General features: G+C 38.3%; 1 protein-coding gene across 2 annotated transcripts in view; it reads right to left on the bottom strand.

The window, feature by feature from the left end:
* LOC123514971 (vacuolar protein sorting-associated protein 54-like) overlaps positions 1-20,725 on the bottom strand; it is a 250,921-nt gene that overhangs the window by 23,778 nt on the left and 206,418 nt on the right. For both annotated transcript variants that reach the window (XM_045273260.1, XM_045273261.1), the window contains exon 9: positions 20,010-20,152. In XM_045273260.1, coding sequence (XP_045129195.1) covers positions 20,010-20,152 — 143 coding nt within the window. The remainder of the gene's footprint in view (positions 1-20,009; positions 20,153-20,725) is intronic.

Below are 20,725 nucleotides of genomic sequence, written 5' to 3'. Positions count from 1 at the left end.
ATTTTTAACTGAAACCTTTCACAGGGGTGTGGGTTATGAGTGTCTCAACACTGCAAGGGGTGCCCTGTCTTCTCTCGGCATTGTGGTGGATGATTGCAGGGCAGAGAACCACCCCTTGATTGTCAGATTCATGAGAGGGGTTTTCAACCTTAGGACTCCTAAACCCAGGTACACTGACACATCGAACGTGTAACTCGTCCTATAAAAATTAAGGTCCATGTTCCCCTTACATGCTTTAACTCTTAAAGAATTAACTCTAAAATTGGTTATGTTGATGGCTTTAACACAAGCTGCCAGAATTCAAACCTTACAACTACTGTTGATCAAAGACATGCTCATTAGTGAACACTCCATTTCAGTACAGTTGGGGGGCATTCTTAAACAATCCAGACCAAATTTTAACATCAACAGGGTCACATTCCATCATTACCCAAGGACCCCAGATTATGTGTCTGTACCACTTTACTGAAGTACATTGATGCAACTAAAGAACTTAGAAAGGGTGATCTGCACACTGATGCCAGACTCCTCATCAGTTTCATAAAACCCGACAAATCTGTTGCCAAAGATACTATCGCTCGTTGGGTCCGGACTATGCTCTGCATGTCAGGCAGAGACGTCTCAAAGTTCTCTGCTGGTAGTGTGCGGCCATCAGCGGCATCGAAAGCCGGGGTGGCAGCGGTACCTGTTGCTTTCATTATGACAAAGGCGGGCTGGTCTAGGGAGTCTACTTTTGCAATATTTTATAATAAGAACATTGTAGCTGATTCTGACCTTTTTCAGGATGCAGTGTTAGAATAAGCAGGGGCCCTTTTGTTTTTTGGTTGTTGTTGCACTCAAGCATTGTAGTGCCCTGATGTTCTTAGTTAATTTACTTTAACTTAGGTAGGATGTGATGTTACCATTCTTTTAATATACTGATGCCATATTTCACTGTTGTTTGTAGCTTGGATTAAGTTTGGATGCAATGTAAGTTATTTTTATACTGCACTCATCATGATTGTCTCATGTACAAGTTCACTCCATGAATAATAGTTGTTGTCTGTTTCTTGTGGAGCATTTCTTTTTCCTCTTTATCCTCGACATCCACATGGCTTCAAAGACCCATGGGAAATTTCCGCCCAGCAGTTCGGTCATCTTGCCGAAGTAAAATTAACAAAGTACACGAGACTTACCGTAGGTCAGTTGAAGTGTACTTATTTTTCGAGGCAAATCAACTCTGCTGGGGTGGAGATTTCACATGCCCTCCTCTCCCTCCCTACCTTAAGCCCTACAGGTTTCTACTTTCCTACTTGGTTCATCATGTGGATGTCGCGTACTTTAAAGTCTGCCGGCAGCACGTGACGCACTCTCTCTCATGTGAAATCTCCGCCCCAGCAGAGGTGATTTGCCTCGAAAAATTAGAAGTACACTTCAACTGACCTACGGTAAGTCTCGTAACTTTGTTAATTTTTCAGGTAGCTCATATCTCAAGGTACTACTCTCTCTCTCTCTCTCTCTCTCTATATATATATATATATATATATATATATATATATATATATATATATATATACACAGTAAAACCTCGCTTGACGAACGTCTCTAAGGACGAACAATTCGGGAGACGACCAAAAAATTTGTCAATATATCGACCCAGGGGACAAACGATATTTCGGGGGAAAAACGCGGTTAAACGGCTCGCCAGCAGGGGAGCCGTTTGTGTGATAGCTAACCCGGCTATCACACAACAACAAAACAAAATATAAGCACAACAGAAAATAGAAACAGGAACATACGAAAAATATTACATAACATAATCTCCGTGCCACCACGATTTTCTCCTGTTTTTCCTGGGCATGGTGATGTTACCGGCGCGCTCTACTGTAGCTTCCACGGCGTTATCCTCGCTGCTCTGGTGGCTCTCAGCGTTGCTGTCAACATCATCCTGGCCATGTCCAGGTACTGCACATTGTGGCACATCCATCGCAGCTGTTTCCTTGCTTGCCTGGCAAGGAACACCGCCCTACTACCCGCTCCTCTCACACTGAGCATCACCTCCGAGGATCAAAGGAACTTCCTGGCCACGTGCCTTTAACTTCCCTTTTTGGAAGTCCAAACTTGCTCCCACATACGTGAGGAAGTCAGTCCCCAGCAGGCAAGGGTCTTCCAAGGCAGAGACGAAGACTGGCAATCTTTCCATGTTTCCCATGCCGATGTTCACTATAACGGGGCCCCACATAGCGGTAATGACTTGTGACGCTACACACCTGCTGTGTAGCTCTGGCATGCTGCGCACATCCAAATTCCTCTCTCATGACTGTCTTCTCGGATCTTGTCTGTCTTCCTTCCCATCCTCCTCTCCTCCATTCCATCATGCCATCAACGTCCAGTCTCTCAAGTAATTAATAACCTTTTTTTTTTTTATTCATTTTATTATCATTTTGATAGCATTTAGGTAAGTAAAACAATTTAGGCTTTTTATGATTATTTCGTTCATGTCATGCATACATTAAAGGTCTGTTTTGAATGGGTTTTATGGACAAAAGTATGATTTTTTTTAGGGTCTGGAACAGATTAATGGTATTTCAATACATTCTTATGGGAAAAATAAATTCAGGGGACGAACAAATCGGGTGATGAACAGGATTTAGGAACGAATTATGGTCATGAGCTGAGGTTTTACTGTATATATATATATATATATATATATATATATATATATATATATATATATATATATATATATATATATATATACAGGCAACCCCCGCTTAACGAAGCTTCACACAAAGAAATTTCACTACAACGGAGGTTTCATTTTACTACCATCTGCTCGTTTAACAAACACCAAACTCGCTTTAACGAAGTTTTATCCAGGTAATTTTTTCCAAGGTTGAAAGGCCCGTCGTATAACGCAAGTCATCAGGCTTTTGAATACATCAGCGCCTCTCGTGGACAACACGCACACCACTCACTACCCATATTCAAAACAATAACAACGTCAGCAGCAGCTCGTCTTCCCTTGTTCAATATACCACCAAAACGCCTTGCAATGTCGCCTAGCATTGCTAAGAAGACCAGGAAGTCTCTTACTCTTGAAGTGAAGCTGGATATTATTTACAGACATGACAGGCGAGAAAACTAATAGCATTGCTCGCCACCATCTTGACTCCATCTACTGTCTCTACTATTTTCAAGTCAGCAGACTCTATTAAGAAGGCTGGTGAGACCGTATCTTCCTTGCAAGCGAAAGCAACCAACTGAACTCTTGACTAAAATGGATAAAATTTTCCTTGTGGAAATGTGGTACATAAGTTTTGTATGTGATATAATGATGCACCCTTTGTTTACATTCTATAGGTTGCCGGTTAGTGTCTTTCCCGTTTCACTCTCCCTCCCTTCATAAATTTAAGATCATCAACATTATAAAGTTAGTTACATACATACATTAGTGTACATTATAATGACTTAAATTAAACTGCGAAAATGTTTAACTTCATAATTTTTACTTTCATTAAACTTTTCACTGTACTATGATGCACTCTCGCTTTGTTTACTCTCAATGGAAGTTCAATTGAGTCAGGGCTTAAACTTGTTATAATCAGTTCACTTAACGAAGTTTCATTTAACGAAGGTTTTTTTTAGGAACATAACCCCTTCGTTAAGCGGAGTTTGCCAGTATATACTGTCATACCTCGCCGAACACAAATTCGCCAAACACAAATGTCGCGTATACACAAATAGGTAAAATATACCATATTTCGCCGAGCACGACTTTGACTCGTGATTGCACGATTTGGTCTCCATTTGAATCTCTCGCTGGTCCTGGTGGATGCAAGCGACCTCCCCTCCCAAGCGTCTTGGACTCGCCACGGGGCTGGCAGTAGCACGCTTACTCGCGCCACTCGCTCTCTCCTTGTCGTGCTGTTGTTGTGTGCAGACATGGTTCCCTTGCCCTCTCTTGATTTCATCTTAGCCATGGCCAGTCAAGAGGCTCATCACTTCATATTTCAAGCCCTCTCCAACCAGCAAATAAACTAAATAAGGTACAGTAATACTCCGCTTAACGAACATTCGTCTAACGAATTTCTAGTTTAACGTACTATATAAAGTTAGACCAAAAAGTCCGCATAATGTACAACACATCCGTTTTAGCGAATTTTCTTGGTTTGAATTTGCCAGGTGAGGAACCGAACGTGGCAGCTTCACTATGATTGTCTGGCTCCCCACCTGTCTCTAGCACTCCTGGAGCTGGATCCAAGATTCTTTAACAACCTCAGAGCACCCTCATGCCGCGAAATGGCTTCCATCAACGCTTGGAGGGACGGTGACGAGGTTGCTCTGAGGTTGCTGGGAACACCACCTCTGGAGGTGGTGTTACTGTCTTATATATGCATTTACGTTCACAAAACAACATTTCTATTAGCTTTGTACAAACCTTGCCCCAAAGAAAGGATTGTTTTGTAATGAATATAGTGAAATCTTACATGGAATACCAAAAAATAAAGCAGAGATGATGAGATCGGCCACAGACGGCAGAGACTCCGGCGACTTGGCCATTTCTTCTTCTTCTTGTGACCTTTATAGCTTGGTGTGTTGTCTTTCACTCCTCTACTGCCTGCTAAAATGGATATCATATATTAGTATTCATATTCACTCATGCCATGAGGATAACCTGGCACTGAGTGATAGTGAATTACTAATGAAATACCGCAGTATTTCATTAGTAATTCACCATCACTCAGTGCCACGGAGTCCAGGTTATCCTCATGGCATGAGTGTATATGAATACTAAGATATGATATCCATTATAGCAGGCAATAGAGAAGTGAAAACAAATTTAATATCGGAGTGAAATACAACACGCCAAGCTAAAATGGTCACTAGAAGAAGCAGAAGCGACCAAGTTGCAGGAGTCTCCGCCGTCTGTGGCCGATCTCATCATCTCTGCCTTATTTTTTGGTATTTCATGTAAGATTTAACTTTATGCCTTGCAAAACAATCCTTTCTTGGGGGCAAGGCTTGTAAAAAGCTAATAGAAATATATTTATATATATATATATATATATATATATATATATATATATATATATATATATATATATATATATATCTATATATACAGTAAGGTCCCGGGTTACATCGGACTCGAGTTACGTCAAACTCGCACTTACGTCAGTCCACTATAAGGCAATTTAAGATTTGAAAAATTGAAAATTTATAAATCGTAGAGCGCGGGGTTTATTGTTATTGTTGGCCGCCCGGCATCACTAGTGGTTATCCGCCACACCGCCCACCTCACGCTTGAATACAATAACACTCTACATACCTCAGTTCCACCACACCGTCGCCCCTGGCAAGAGTGTTCCTACATCTGCGTTTGCTGACTATCTTAATATCTTGCTCAATGGCACCAAAAAGAAAACTCCTGAGTGATAGCAGTGATGCTAAGAAAAGGAAAACCATTACGCTACAAGAAAAAGTGGACATAATTAAAAGACATGAGAAGGGAAGCAGCAGCTGTGTGTAAGGGAGTGAAGAAGAAAATGGGAAGCCCGTTACCATGACAACGGGGAAGTTGATGACCTTGAAGGCTCGCACACCCATCACAACAATAACAACTCCGGAGCCTTCGTCTGGGCCACACGACACTTGCAGGTCACTTGCACCGTATGCGCCTGTCTGCTGATCCCTATTGCCCTTTCCTATTGCATTTCCTGCTCCGCTGCCCACGCTTCTACTCCCACCGCACTGCACTACGCTCCCAGCTGTCCACCCTGGACGTCACAAAATTCGACCTGCCTACCCTCCTGGCGGCCTCAAGCGTCCACCCCTCTGGCAACATGCAGTCCTTCGCATTCGCAGCCCTAATCAACAACAAAAACAAGCTTGTGTTTCATATTCCTACATACTTGTAAATAATATAACAATATAACCTTTTACTTATATAACGCTTCTACTCCTACCGCACTCCACAAAGCTCCCAGCTGTCCCGCCCTGGTCGTCACAACATTCAACCTGCCAACCCTCCTGGCGGCCTCAGGCCACCCCTCTCGGCAACCTGCAGTCCTTCGCGTTCGCGGCCCTAATCAATATATTCCTACATAGTTGTATATAATATACCAATATAACAATATAACCTTTTACTTACCTGAATAACCATAAAAAATGATTGGTTGAAAACTCGATAATATACTTTGAAAATACAAAAACTCGAGTTACATACAAAATCGACTTATGTTATGTTTCAGGAACGTAACTCTGACGTAACTCGGAACCTTACTGTATATATATATATATATATATATATATATATATATATATATATATATATATATATATATATATATATACAGGTAACCCCCGTTTAACGAAAGTTCACACAACGAAATTTCACTACAACGAAGGTTTCGTTTTACTACCATCTGCTCATTTAACGAACACCAAACTCGCTTTAATGAAGTTTTATCTAGGTAATTTTTTTTCCAAATTTAAAAGCCCCACCGTATCATGCAAGCTGACAGGCTTTTGAATACACCAGGAGCTGCTGGTACTAAGGCCTGCCTCAAGAGAAATCCTGAGACACCTGTAGAATAAAGATCAAGATCAAGCCTCTCGTGGACAACAAAGGCACTGCCGATACAAAGGCCGGACTCAGAAGAAATTCTGCGTCACCTGTAGCATCAAGATCAAGATCAAGATCACGTGCATCACTCACTTCCTAGTCAAAACATAACAGCGTCACCAGCAGCTCATCTTCCCTAGTTCAACTTACCACCAAAATGCCCTGCAATGTGGCCTAACGTTCCTAAGAAGACCAGGAAGTACCTTACTCTCGAAGTGAAGCTGGGTATTATTCACAGACGAGAGATGCCAGAAAACTAATAACATTGCTTGCCACCATCTTGACTCCATCTACTGTAATATTTTCAAGTCAGCAGACTCTATTAAGAAGGCTAGTGAGACTGCATCTTCCTTGAAAGCTAAAAGAACCACCTGAACTCGTGACTCTACAATGGATAAAATGGAAAGCCTTGTGGAAATGTGGTACATAAATTTTGTATGCAGTATAATGATGTGCACTTTGTTTACATTCCACAGGATGCTGGTTAGTGTATTTCCCGTTTCACTCTCGCTCCCTTCATAAAGTTAAGATTATCAACATTATAAAGTTACATACATACATACATTAGTGTACATTATAATGACTTAAATTAAACTACCTAAATGTTTAACTTCATAATTTTTACTTTCATTAAACCTTTTAATAAACTATGATGCACTCGCGCTTTGCTTACTCTCAATGGAAGTTCAAATCAGGGGTTAAACTTGTTATAATCGGTTCGCTTAACGAAGTTTCACTTAACGAAGTGTTTTTTATGAACATAACCCCTTCGTTAAGCGGGGGTTGCCTGTATATATATATATATATATATATATATATATATATATATATATATATATATATATATATATATATATTTATTTTTTTTTTTTTTTTTTTTTTTTTTTTAACACATGTGGTACGTTGGGGACCAGCCCAGAATGCATCCCCCCTATTTCCATTATTTCCTACGGGAAAATTATGTCCATTTAACGAATTTCCACTCTACGAACAGCTTTGACACCCTCTATCCTGTTCGTTAAGCGGAGTATTACTGTACTAGTACTATAGTTAAATAAATTGTGTGTTTGGTAGTTAATTTATAGTTTTTTTCTTTTCAGTTTTTTTCATAAAAACATGTTTTTTTTTGGAGGATCTGGGAACCTAACCCCTATTTTCCCATAGAGCCTATTAACCGCCCAACACGAATCTCGCCGTGCATGACGAGCTCAGGAACCTAACTGTCGTATTGGGCAAGGTATGACAGTATATATATAAAGTAAAGTCCCGGGTTACGTCGGTCTCGAGTTACGTCAAACTCGTAGTTACTTTAGTCCACTATAAGGCAATTTAAGATTAAAAAAATTGAAAATTTATAAATCGTAAAGTGCAGGATTTATTGTTATTGTTGGTGGTTGCCCGCCACACCGCCCGCCTCATGCTTAAATACAATAACACCCTGCCTCCACACCGTCGCCCCTGGCAAGAGTGTTATCCTACTTCTGCGTTTACTGACTAAAGTTCTTAGTATCTTGCTCAATGGCACCAAAGAGAAAACTTCTTAGTGACAGCAGTTATGTTAAGAAAAGGAAAACCATTACGCTACAAGAAAAAAGAGGACATAATTAAAAGACATGAGAAGGGAGGCAGCAGCTGTGTGTGAGGGAGGAAAGAAGAAAATCGGAAGCCCGTTATCATGACAACGGGGAGGTTGACGACCTTGAGGGCTCGCACACCCATCACAACAATAACAACTCCGGAGCCTATGCCTGGGCCAATCGACACTCGCAGCTGACTTGCACCGTCTGCGCCTGTCTGCTGATCCCTATTGCCCTTACCTATTGCATTTCCTGCCCTGCTGCCCACGCTTCTACTCCCACCGCACTGCACTATGCTCCCAGCTGTCCACCCTGGGCGTCACAACATTCGACCTGCCCACCCTTTTGGCGGCCTCAGCCGTCCACCCCCCTCTGCAACCTGCAGTCCTTAGCGTTCGTTGTCCTAATCAACAACAAAAACAAGCTTGTGTTTCATATTCCTACATAGTTGTAAATAATATAACAATATAACCTTTAACTTACTTGAATGACCATAAACAATGATTGGTTGAAAACACCATAATATGCTTTGAAATGTACGGAAACTCGAGTTACGTACAAAATCGACTTATGTCATGTTTCAGGAACGTAACTCTGACGTAAACCGAGACCTTACTGTATATATATATATATATATATATATATATATATATATATATATATATATATATATATATATATATATATATATATATATATATATATATATATATATATATATATATATATATATATATATATATATATATATATATATATATATATATATATATATATATATATATATATATATATATATATATATATATATATATATATATATATATATATATATATATATATATATATATATATATATATATATATATATATATATATATATATATATATTTATACATTACAAGGGCACTGGCCAAGGGCAAACAAAGTGTTGGAAAAAAAAAATCCGCTGGTTGCCAGGCCCTGTTAAGAAGAAAGTAGAAAGAGAAAAAAAAAAAATCTAAAAGGAGGGTAGTTAACGTAAGAGGTGTCTTGACACTCCTCTTTTGAAAGAGTTTATATCATAGGCAGGTGGAAATACAGACACATATTCCAGAGTTTACCAGTGTATAATGAAGGAGTGAAGATACTGGTTAACTCTTGCATTAGGAAGATGGACAGAATAGGGATGATATATATATATATATATATATATATATATATATATATATATATATATATATATATATATATATATATAGAAATACTCCGCTTAACGAACGTTCGTTTAACGTACTATATAAAGTTAGACCAAAAGTCCACATAACGTACAACCACATCCATTTTAGCGAATTTTCCGGGTTTGAATTTGCCGGGTGAGGGACCGAACGCAGTAGTTTCGTTGTAATTGGCTGGCTCCCCGCCTCTGTCTCTAGCGCTCCTGGAGCTGGATCCAAGATTCTTTAACAATGTCAGAGCAACCTCTTGCAGCAAAATGGCATCCATGAACGCTTGGAGGGACGGTAACAAGGTTGCTTTCAGGTTGCTCTGAGGTTGCTGGGAACACCACCTCTGGAGGTGGTGTTACTGTCTTATATAATGCATTTATGTTCACAAAACAACATTTTTATTAGCTTTTTACAAACCTTGCCCCAAGAAAGGCTTGTTTTGTAAAGCATAAAGTGAAATCTTACATGGAATACAAAAAAATAAAGCAGAGATGAGATGACCCTTTTGCTTGCGTGTTACTTTCATCATGATGTTTGTTTTCACTCCTCTCTTGCCTGCTATAATGAATATCATATCTTAGTATTCTAATACGCTCATGCCACAAGGATAACCTTGACTCCGTGGCACTGAAAGATAGTGAATTACTAATGAAATACCGTGGTATTTCATTAATAATTCACTGTCACTCAGTGCCACGGAGTCGAGGTTATCCTCATGGCATGAGCGTATATGAATACTAAGATATGATATCCATTATAGCAGGCAATAGAGGAGTGGAAAAAATATCATGGGGAAAGACAACACGCAGGCTAAAAGGGTCACAAGAAGAAGAAGCAGCTGAGTTGCCGCGAGTCTCCCACTTTGTCTGTGGCTCATCTCATCTCTGCTTTATTTTTTGGTATTCCATGTAAGATTTCACTTTATGCATTACAAAACAATCCTTTCTTTGGGGCAAGGTTTGTAAAAAGCTAATAGAAATGTTGATTTGTGAACATATATGCGAGAATGTGAGAGAATTTGTACATAGCTCCTCTAACTTCCAATGACTCATGACATCATAAAAGTAGTGGTAAATCGGTGGCCCAATATGCTGCGAAACGTATATATATATATATATATATATATATATATATATATATATATATATATATATATATATATATATATATATATATTTTTTTTTTTTTTTACCCATGTGGTATGTTGGGGACCAGCCCAGAATGCATCCCCCCCTATTTACATTATTTCCTATGGGAAAATTACGTCCGCTTAACAAATTTTCACTTTACGAACAGGTTTGACACCCTCTATCCTGTTCGTTAAGCGGAGTATTACTGTGTGTATACAGGCAACCCCCGTTTAATGAAGGTTCACACAACGAAATTTTGCTATAACGAGGGTTTCATTTTACTACCATCTGCTCGTTTAACGAACACCAAACTCGCTTTAACGAAGTTTTATCCAGGAAATTATTTTCAAAATTTGAAAGCCCCACTGTATCATGCAAGCTGACAGGCTTTTGAATACATCAGGAGCTGCTGGTACTAAGGTCTGCCTCAGAAGGAATCCTGAGACACCTATAGAATAAAGATCAATATCAAGCCTCTCGTGGACAACACAGGCTCTGCCGATACAAAGGCCTGACTCAGAAGAAATTCTGTGTCACCTGTAGCATCAAGATCAAAATCAAGATCACACGCTCCACTCACTGCCCAGTCAAAACATAACAGCGTCACCAGCAGCTCATCTTCCTTAGTTCAACTTACCACCAAAACACCCTGCTATGTGGCCTAACGTTCCTAAGAAGACCAGAAAGTGTCTTACTCTCAAAGTGAAGCTGGGTATTATTCACAGACAAGAGAGAGGCCAGAAAACTAATAACATTGCTTCCCACCATGGCTTGACTACATCTACTGTCTACTATTTTCAAGTCAAGATACTCTATTAAGAAGGCTAGTGAGACCTCATCTTCCTTGCAAGCTAAAAGAACCACCATAACTCGTGACTCTACAATGGATAAAATGGAAAGCCTTGTGGAAATGTGGTACATAAGTTTTGTATGCGGTACCATGATGCGCACTTTGTTTACATTCCACAGGTTGCCGGTTAGTGTATTTCCCGTTTCACTCTCGCTCCCTTCATAAAGTTAAGATCATCAACATTATAAAGTTACGTACATACATACATTAGTGTACATTATAATGACTTAAATTAAACTACCTAAATATTTAACTTCATAATTTTTATTTTCATTAAACCTTTTACTGTACTATGATGCACTCTCACTTTGCTTACTCTCAATGGAAGTTCAAATCACGGGTTATACTTGTTATAATCGGTTCGCTTAACGAAGTTTTGCTTAACGAAGTGTTTTTTAGGAACGTAACCCCTTCGTTAAACGGGGGTTGCCTGTATATATATATATATATATATATATATATATATATATATATATATATATATATATATATATATGCACACATACAGTCAACTCTCAATTAATGTGAGGGATACATTCCTGGAGACATCACATTATTCAAAATCACGTTACTCAAACAATTTTCCCATAGAAAACAATGGTAATAGAGCAGGGGTTAGTTTTTAGCCACACAGAAAGTCTGCCTATTTGGAGGATTTCCTTACTCAAACCTTAGAAAAAAACTATAAATATATCACTAGGTCAAATCTTGCGTGGAATACCAAAAACAAAGCAGGAGATGAAAAGGAGGCGCTGCATTTATCCACTGCCGATCTACATCAGCCGCTTCTTCTCCTTCTTGTGACCCCTAAAGCTTGTGTGTTGCTTTAACCACAATATTTGTGCTTCTGTTCCTCTATTGCCTGCTATAATGGATATCATATCTTTGTATTCATATATGATCATGTTATGAGGATCACCTTGTTTCGATGGCACTGAGTGATAGTGAACTACTAATGAACAACCGCTTCCCTAAGATTGAACTTTTCTCTTTGTAACTTCACATGGCAGAGGAGGATTCAGTGAAGCATGCAATTATCACTCATACCCAGATTTTCTTTCACTTACTGACTATATATGAGTATTGCATGCCCCACTAAGACCTCCTCTGTGAAATGAAGTTACAGGGAGAAAAGTTCAAGCCGAGAGAAGCAGTATTTCAATAGTACAATAATACCTCGAGATACGATCACCCCAACATACAATTTTTTTTATATACGACAAAAAATTTCATATAATTTATACACTGAAATACAAAGATATTTTTAAGATACGAATAGCCATCAGTAGGTGGTGCAGCGATCATTCAGCTACCCGCGTCCACCCGAACGTTCCGCCCGGGTTGTGTATCATTGTTCATCCTTTGTGCATGTGTGTCTGTGCTCCTCAGCAGTGTGTATTTTTTCTTAAGTTTTGTGAACTCAAGATGATGAGTCCCAAAAGTAAAAGTTTGGCGAGAAACACACAAAATAGCCTGTATTCACATACTGATTACACTTAGAAATTCAATAAACAAGTGAGTACAAATGGTGTTCTGCCCAAAAGCAACTCTTCCTCTTTGCAATGCAAAAAACTAGAAGTCTCTTGATGTCATGGTTACCAAAATATCACAGGTTAAATGAGGTAGTAACATCGGTTTAAGTGGCCTTGCGTCTGATCAGGTTTAGCGGCCTTGGCTAGAGCAATAGAAAACAGGCCCCTTGTATCCTCTCTCTCTCTCTCTCTCTCTCTCTCTCTCTCTCTCTCTCTCTCTCTCTCTCTCTCTCTCTCTCTCTCCTGTCGCCTGTTCTGATACCGCTCTCATTCAAAAGTTGTTTCCCCGTAATATGGTGAGAGACCCGAGGTATAGAAGTAAGATGCACAGGAGAGGTGGCGGAATCAGACACAGTAAAATCACTGTTGCTCCTACCATCCATCATTGGTGACACAGTGACTTAAAGTATATGTTTACTCCGGACAAGTGTTGCCAGCTCACAAGCAAAGAAAATGGGAATATAGCCTAAACGTCTATCGACGTGCCCTGAGTCTTGCATGATGAATGTCTATCGATGTGTCCCGTGTTTTGCGGGTTAAGTTATTTTGGGCAATATAGTGAATTTATATCATGCATACAATAAACATTGTATTCATTTTATATTAAATCTCTATTTGGTTGGTATTTAAAGCATGTTAATTTTTTTGGGGGGTGAATTCATATCACAAGAACGAATTAATTCTATTTCCATTAATTTCAATGGGAAAAATTTATTTGATATACAATTTTTTTTATATACAACGATCGTCACGGAACAAATAAAATTCTTATGTCAAAGTATCACTGTAGTTCACTATCACTCATTGCCACGGAGTCAAGGTAATCCTCATGGTATGATTCTATATATATGAATACAAAGATATGATATCCATTATAGCAGCCAATAGAGAAGCAGAACACAAGTATTGTGGTGAAAGCAACACACAAGCTTAAGGGCTCACACGAATAAGTGGCCGACGACAATCGATGGCGGACAAATGTAGTGCCTCCTCCTCATCTGCTTTGTTTTCTGTGTTCCATGCAATATTTCACTTTGTGCTTCATAAAACAATCCTTTCTCCATGGCAAAGCTTGTAAAAAGCTAATAAAAATTATGTTTTGCGACCATTTAATGCACATATACACAAGACAGTAACACCACCTTGAGAGGTGCTGTTCCCAACACCCTGCTAGCAATCTTGTTAACATGGCAATGATATCCACCCATACATTGATGGATACCATTTCACTGCTGAAAGTTGTTTCGTTCACTTGTAAGTTTCTAGGATCCCCAACCCAAAGCTTTTAAGTGAAGTTCCGGCCAGAAGCAGTGTGGGTGTGCATGATGTCATCAAGTCAAGTTAACCTACATTAAATTGAACAAAGTATGTTATTTAATCATATCTCCCAACTATCAAGTCACGTTAAATCAAAATTGTGTTATTCAAACTTACACTAATCAAGAGTTGACTGTGTGTGTATATATATATATATATATATATATATATATATATATATATATATATATATATATATATATATATATATATATATATATATATATTATGTTATGGCCTATAGCACCTGTGGGTATACTTGAAGAGTATGGGAAACGTTGTTCAACCTCCACCTATTAGTGGCGCAGGCAATTTTACTTATAGTGGTACCCATATTAGACCCCATATCACCATTCAAGCAGATCTTTGGTGTAACCACCTAGAACCTGAGTATCATGGTGACATCTAGGTAACTTTAAACTACTTGACAAATAGCAGTTTCAAGGCGGTACATGATGGGATTTGAACGAACCTACGCATGGACATCTGCCCGATCCCATGCTCACCACCTTATCCACTACGCCACTCAACTGATCGAAGTGAAGACATCTACCATGAACTTGGCGTAGAATAAAGTATGGCCAGAATGCGCGCATGATTTCCCAGGCTTTGCTGAAGGCAATATCGGTGCGATCAGAAATGACATCGTAAATCTGTGCGATAGGGCAGGCTTCGATAAAGTTGATGATGATGATGTTCAAGATCTTTTGGAAAGCCGTGCTGAATCTCTCTCAAATGATGAACTTATAGAGCTAGACAAGGCATCACAGGAGGCAGAAAAAGAGGGAGACGAGGAAAAAGAACCTGTGCGTGGCCTGGACATCAAAACTCTTAGAGAATGTCTCGGTGGTATTGAAAAGGCTCTGAAAACTCTGAACTCTGAAGGAACGTGATCCAAATTCTATCAGTAGCAGCAAAGTGGCTCATGACGTAGAGAAAAGTGTCAAGATTTATCAAGAAATCTATGATGAAAAAACAAGAAAAACTAAACAGTCCTCCATCTACTCATTCTTCAAGCTAGTCAGATATGCCGTCCTTGTCACACCTGCTGACCCTGCTACAGCTGGTCCTTCCTCAATATTCTCTTTCTTCAAACCATTGAAACGTGCTGACCCTGCTACAGCTGGCCCTTCTATGTCTGCTTCCGACAGTGCAGACGACGACGTCTTATCCTCGTCTGCCCACTCAACGGAAGATAAGTAAGGGCTGAAATCCCTACTGTCCCTTAGCCTCCGGAAGGACATCATCTGATAGAATACACGGCGATTGAATGGTAAATAAAAAACATTTTCTGTTTATTTCTTTTGTGCAGTACTTTACTTTTTTAATATTTTTTTTTTTATGATTATTTTCATGTATTTTTATTAATGTAGGGGTGACTTTCGACGTTCTGGTACACATTCCCTATTATTATGTGTTATAATGGGTTCAGTATACGGTAAATTCAATATGCGGTAAGGTTTTCAGGAACGCATATGTACTTATAATGAGGATTTACTGTATATATATATATATATATATATATATATATATATATATATATATATATATATATATATATATATATATATATATATATATATATATATATATATATATATATATATATATATATATATATATATATATATATATATATATATATATATATATATATATATATATATATATATATATATATATATATATATATATATATATATATATATATATATATATATATATATATATATATATATATATATATATATATATATATATATATATATAAGATATATATATATATATATATATATATATATATATATATATATATATATATATATATATATATATATATATATATATAAACCAGCCAAGGGCAACAAAATATTTTTAAAAAAGGCCCACTTCAAATACAAGATCCCTAAAGGTCTGGTAGAGAATTAGCCGAGACAGGGACAAATGTCTTGAAACCTCCCTCTTAATAGATGACAAGTCATAGAAAGATGTAAATACAGAAGCTGGTAATGAGTTCAAGAGTTTACCAGAGAAAGGTATGAATGATTGAGAATACTGGTTAACTCTTGTATTGGAGAGTTGGACAGAATAGGGATAAGAGGAAGAAGAAAGCCCACTGCAGCAAGGCCACAAGATAAGGGGAGGCAGGCAGTTACCAAGATTAGTAGAGCAGTTAGCATGAAAATAGCATTAAAAGGTAGCAAGAGATGCAACAATTTGGCAATGAGAAAGATGCCGAAGACAGTCAGTCAGAGGAGGGGAATAATTGAAACGAAAACCTTTTGATTTCACACTATCAAATAAAACTGTATGAGTGGAACCCCCATAAACATGTGAAAAGTACTCCATACAAGAACAAATAAGACCCTTGTACAAAATCAACAGTTGGAGGGACGAGAAAAACTGGCAGAGATGCCTCGGAACACCTAACTTCATAAAAATTGATTTAGCAAAACATAAGATGTGAAGTTTCCAGTTAAGATTACGAGTAATGGTCAGACCGAGAATATTCAGTGTAGAAGAAGGAGACAGTTGAGTGTCATTGAAGAAGAGAGGATAGTTGTCTGGAAGGTTGTGTCAAGTTGATATGTGGAGGAGTTGAGTTTTTGAGTCATTGAACACTACTAAGTTTTCTCTGCCCCAATCAGAAACCTTTGAAAGACCAGGAGTCAGGCATTCTGTGGTGTCCCTGCATGATCTGTTTACTTCCTGAAAGGTAAGTTGTCTCTGAAAGGACATGGAAAGATGGAGGGTGGTATCATCAGCGTAAGAGTGGATAGGGCAAGATCATTAATGAATATTGGAAAGAGAGTGGGTGATAGGCGAGAACCCTGAGGAACACCACTGTTAATAAATTTAGAAAAGAACAGTAGCTGTCTACCACAGTTGCAATAGAATCATTGGAAAGGAAGCCTTTTACTGTATTATAATGCACTCTCACTTTGTTTACTTTCAATGGAAGTTCAAGTCAGGGGTCAAACTTGTTATAATTGGTTCGCTTAACGGAAATTCGCTTAACGAACGTTTTTTTAGGAACGTAACCCATTTGTTAAGGGGGATTACCTGTATATATATATATATATATATATATATATATATATATATATATATATATATATATAAACAGGCAACCCCCGTTTAACGAAGGTTCACACAACGAAATTTCGCTACAACGAAGGTTTCATTTTACTACCATCTGCTCGTTTAACGAACACCAAGCTTGCTTTAACGAAGTTTTATCCAGGAAATTTTTTCCAAGTTTGAAAGCCCCACCGTATCACGCAAGCCAACAAGCTTTTGAATACACCAAGAGCTGCAAATGCTAAGGCTTGCCTCAGGAGAAATCCTGGGACACCTGTAGAATCAAGATCAAGATCAAGATCAAGCTTCTCGTGGACAGCACACACACCACTCACTCCCATAACAGCGTCAGCAGCAGCTCGTCTTCACTCGCTCAACTTACCACCAAAACCCCCTGCAATGTGGTGTAGCGTTCCTAAGAAGACCAGGAAGTCTCTTGCTCTCGAAGTGAAGCTGGATATTATTCACAGACACGAGAGAGAGGCGAGAAAACTATAGCATTGCTGGCCCCCATCTTGACTCCATATACTGTCTCTACTATTTTCAAGTCAGCAGACTCTATTAAGAAGGCTGGTGAGACTGTATCTTCCTTGCAAGCTAAAAGAACCACCTGAACTCATGACTCTACAATGGATAAAATGGAAAGCCTTGTGGAAATGTGGTACATAAGTTTTGTATGCGGTACCATAATGCGCCCTTTGTTTACATTCCACAGGTTGCCGGTTAGTGTCTCTCCCGTTTCACTCTCATCAACATCATCAACATTATAAAATTACGTACATACATACATTAGTGTACATTGTAATGACTTAAATTAAATTCAACTGCCTAAATGTTAAACTTCATAATTTTTACTTTCATTAAACCTTTCACTGTATTATGATGCACTCTCGCTTTGCTTACTCTCAATGGAAGTTCAAGTTATAATCGGTTCGCTTAACAAAGTTTCGCTTAACAAAATGTTTTTTAAGAATGTAACCCCTTCGTTAAGCAGGGGTTGCCTGTATATATATATATATATATATATATATATATATATATATATATATATATATATATATATATATATATATATTAAATTGCTTATGTATTCCAGCTTCGTTCTTCATTCCTAACAGACTGCAGTAGCCTTCGCTTTCTCTGTGCATGATATCTATGTCTGTGTGTTTTTGATACGATATTTTGTGAAAATAAGAGGGAAATGTGAAATTATTTATTTGACTGCAGTTATGGAAAGAGTGAAGGAAGTGACTGTCACCAGCCACGGTATGTCCTGCCCCCTTAACGGTGTAACATGGCCCCCCAAAGACAAGGATAAATGAGTTTGCTTGAGGGAAAGGCACCACTTGGTACATTTCTTAGATAAAAACTGTGTATTCGTCCCACAGACCAAGTAGTGATGGTGATTGAGAAAATAAGGAACTATAAATACAAGTCACGCGTGTCAGTGCAAGAACCACACAGGTGAAAAGAGTAAAGTGTAGTGAGGCTATGTGAAGTAGTGAATTACTATGTAATTATTTTTCTAGTATTTATTATCCGGTGGACTGGGCTGGAAGTCGAAACGAATGTGATTGTGGGGAGGAAAAATTCTCTTGGTGCCATTCAATCAGTTTATTTCTCTAATTAAATTCATTGAAAAGTATTGTGAATATGTATTCTTGTGATAACCATTCAAATTAAAACTAGTGCCTTTAGCTCAGCTAACACAACCATTTGTCAAAAATAAAGTTTCAAAATTTCTTTTAGTTTCATTTTTTTTTTTTCTTTAAAATCCCTGCATAGCAAAAGTAGTAACCATTCCAAGGAAAATCAACATAATACCACCTCAGGTCCCCCAAATTTGCAAATGCAAAATGCCAGGCACCTCTGCTTTGGGGGATCCTGAGAAGAGACTGGAGAAATAGGACATGATGCAGATATGAAATTGTCATCAGAGGAGACCAACAGAGAAGACAGAGTAACAGCATAAGCTGAAGGATTAGAGATAAGGAGTAGATCAAGAATATTGGGCATATTTCCAAGATAGTCAAGTAGGGTGTTGCACCAGATGCTTTAGGTCATGGAGGATAGCAGAGTTAAAAGGTTAGTTTACCAGGATGGTTAGTAGAATGAGAGGAAGGCCAAAGTTGGTGGTGAACATTGAAATCTCCCAGGATGGAGGTCTCACATAAAAGCATAGAGACAGAATGTGCTCCACTTTTGAAGCAAAATAGTCAAAAGAATGATTTCTTATAGTCGGAGGAGTTAGGAGAGAGGTACTCGTACACAGCATAAATAAGTTGAGTCAGAGAGTGACTCTAAAGTCAAAACCAGAAGGTGAAAAACTTGGAAAATTCAAGAGCATGGGCCCAAGTCTAGCAAGTCAAGATGTTGCACACATAGATGCAACATCCAGCTTTGGAACAAAAATGAGGATAGAGAAAGTAAAAGGGAACAGAAAAGGGGATACTCTCAGTTGCTACAGATAGTTGTGTTTTGTTTTGGTGAGGAAAAGATCAGCTTTAGTAGAGGAGAGCTGATGTTCTACAGACTGTAAATTGGATCTAAGACTCCAAATGTTGCAGGATGCTACTGCAGCTGCAGCAGCAGCAGTAGCAATAAAAATATAAAAAGTAATATCAGTAATATAAAAATATAAGCTATCAAAAAGTACGATTTTCCCTGGTAGTAGTACAATTAGTAAATTAGCCTCCTTCTTACTCACTTGAGACTCCTAATGGTGCTGAGTTCAGAATGAAGGAGGTCCTGTGTGGTGGAGATGAGGTCTAATGCTGCTGTGAATTCCTGTCTTGCCAACATTTCCTGTATAGTGGACTGCACCTCCCTTACAGCACTCATAACCTCCAGCTGCAGAACAAAAGACCATAACCACATCAGCATTTACCACTTGACTTTTTTTTCATACATATACAGTAAACACTAAGTAATAAATTAGTTTCTGTGGTCTATTACATTTTATTTATCCATTATTAGTTGCTCTGTGTTCGTATTTGATAGTAAAGGTGTAACATTAGAATGATATCAGAGGTGATTCAACATGTGCTTGCTTATACCACAACCTCATTCTGGTGATGCTGAATGACACTTACTGTGATAACACTGGAATCAGAATACCTGTCAGGATGTGATGGACTTCAGGTGTGTGTATATTCTGAGGTGCATTTACCATGTCAAGGTGTCAGAGTGCAACTTTGTGTTCAAAGGAATATTAGGAGTGAAGTATGAGATTAATCATTAAATTTTTAACTAGTGTCATCTGAGTTCCATAGGTTGTGAGGGATGTGTATGTGTACACAGTTTTGAATGTAGTGTGCAAAGGGGGACTGGTGTGCAACATGTTCCAGGAATGTCATGGTGTATATATTCCTGTGTTAGTGAAAGAAGTAACTGAGATATGAACACATGAACAAAGTGTGAAGG

This window comes from Portunus trituberculatus, chromosome 38 (genome assembly GCF_017591435.1).
Source record: "Portunus trituberculatus isolate SZX2019 chromosome 38, ASM1759143v1, whole genome shotgun sequence".
Classification (NCBI taxonomy): domain Eukaryota; kingdom Metazoa; phylum Arthropoda; class Malacostraca; order Decapoda; family Portunidae; genus Portunus; species Portunus trituberculatus.
This window is presented reverse-complemented; position numbering and strand designations above follow the sequence as displayed.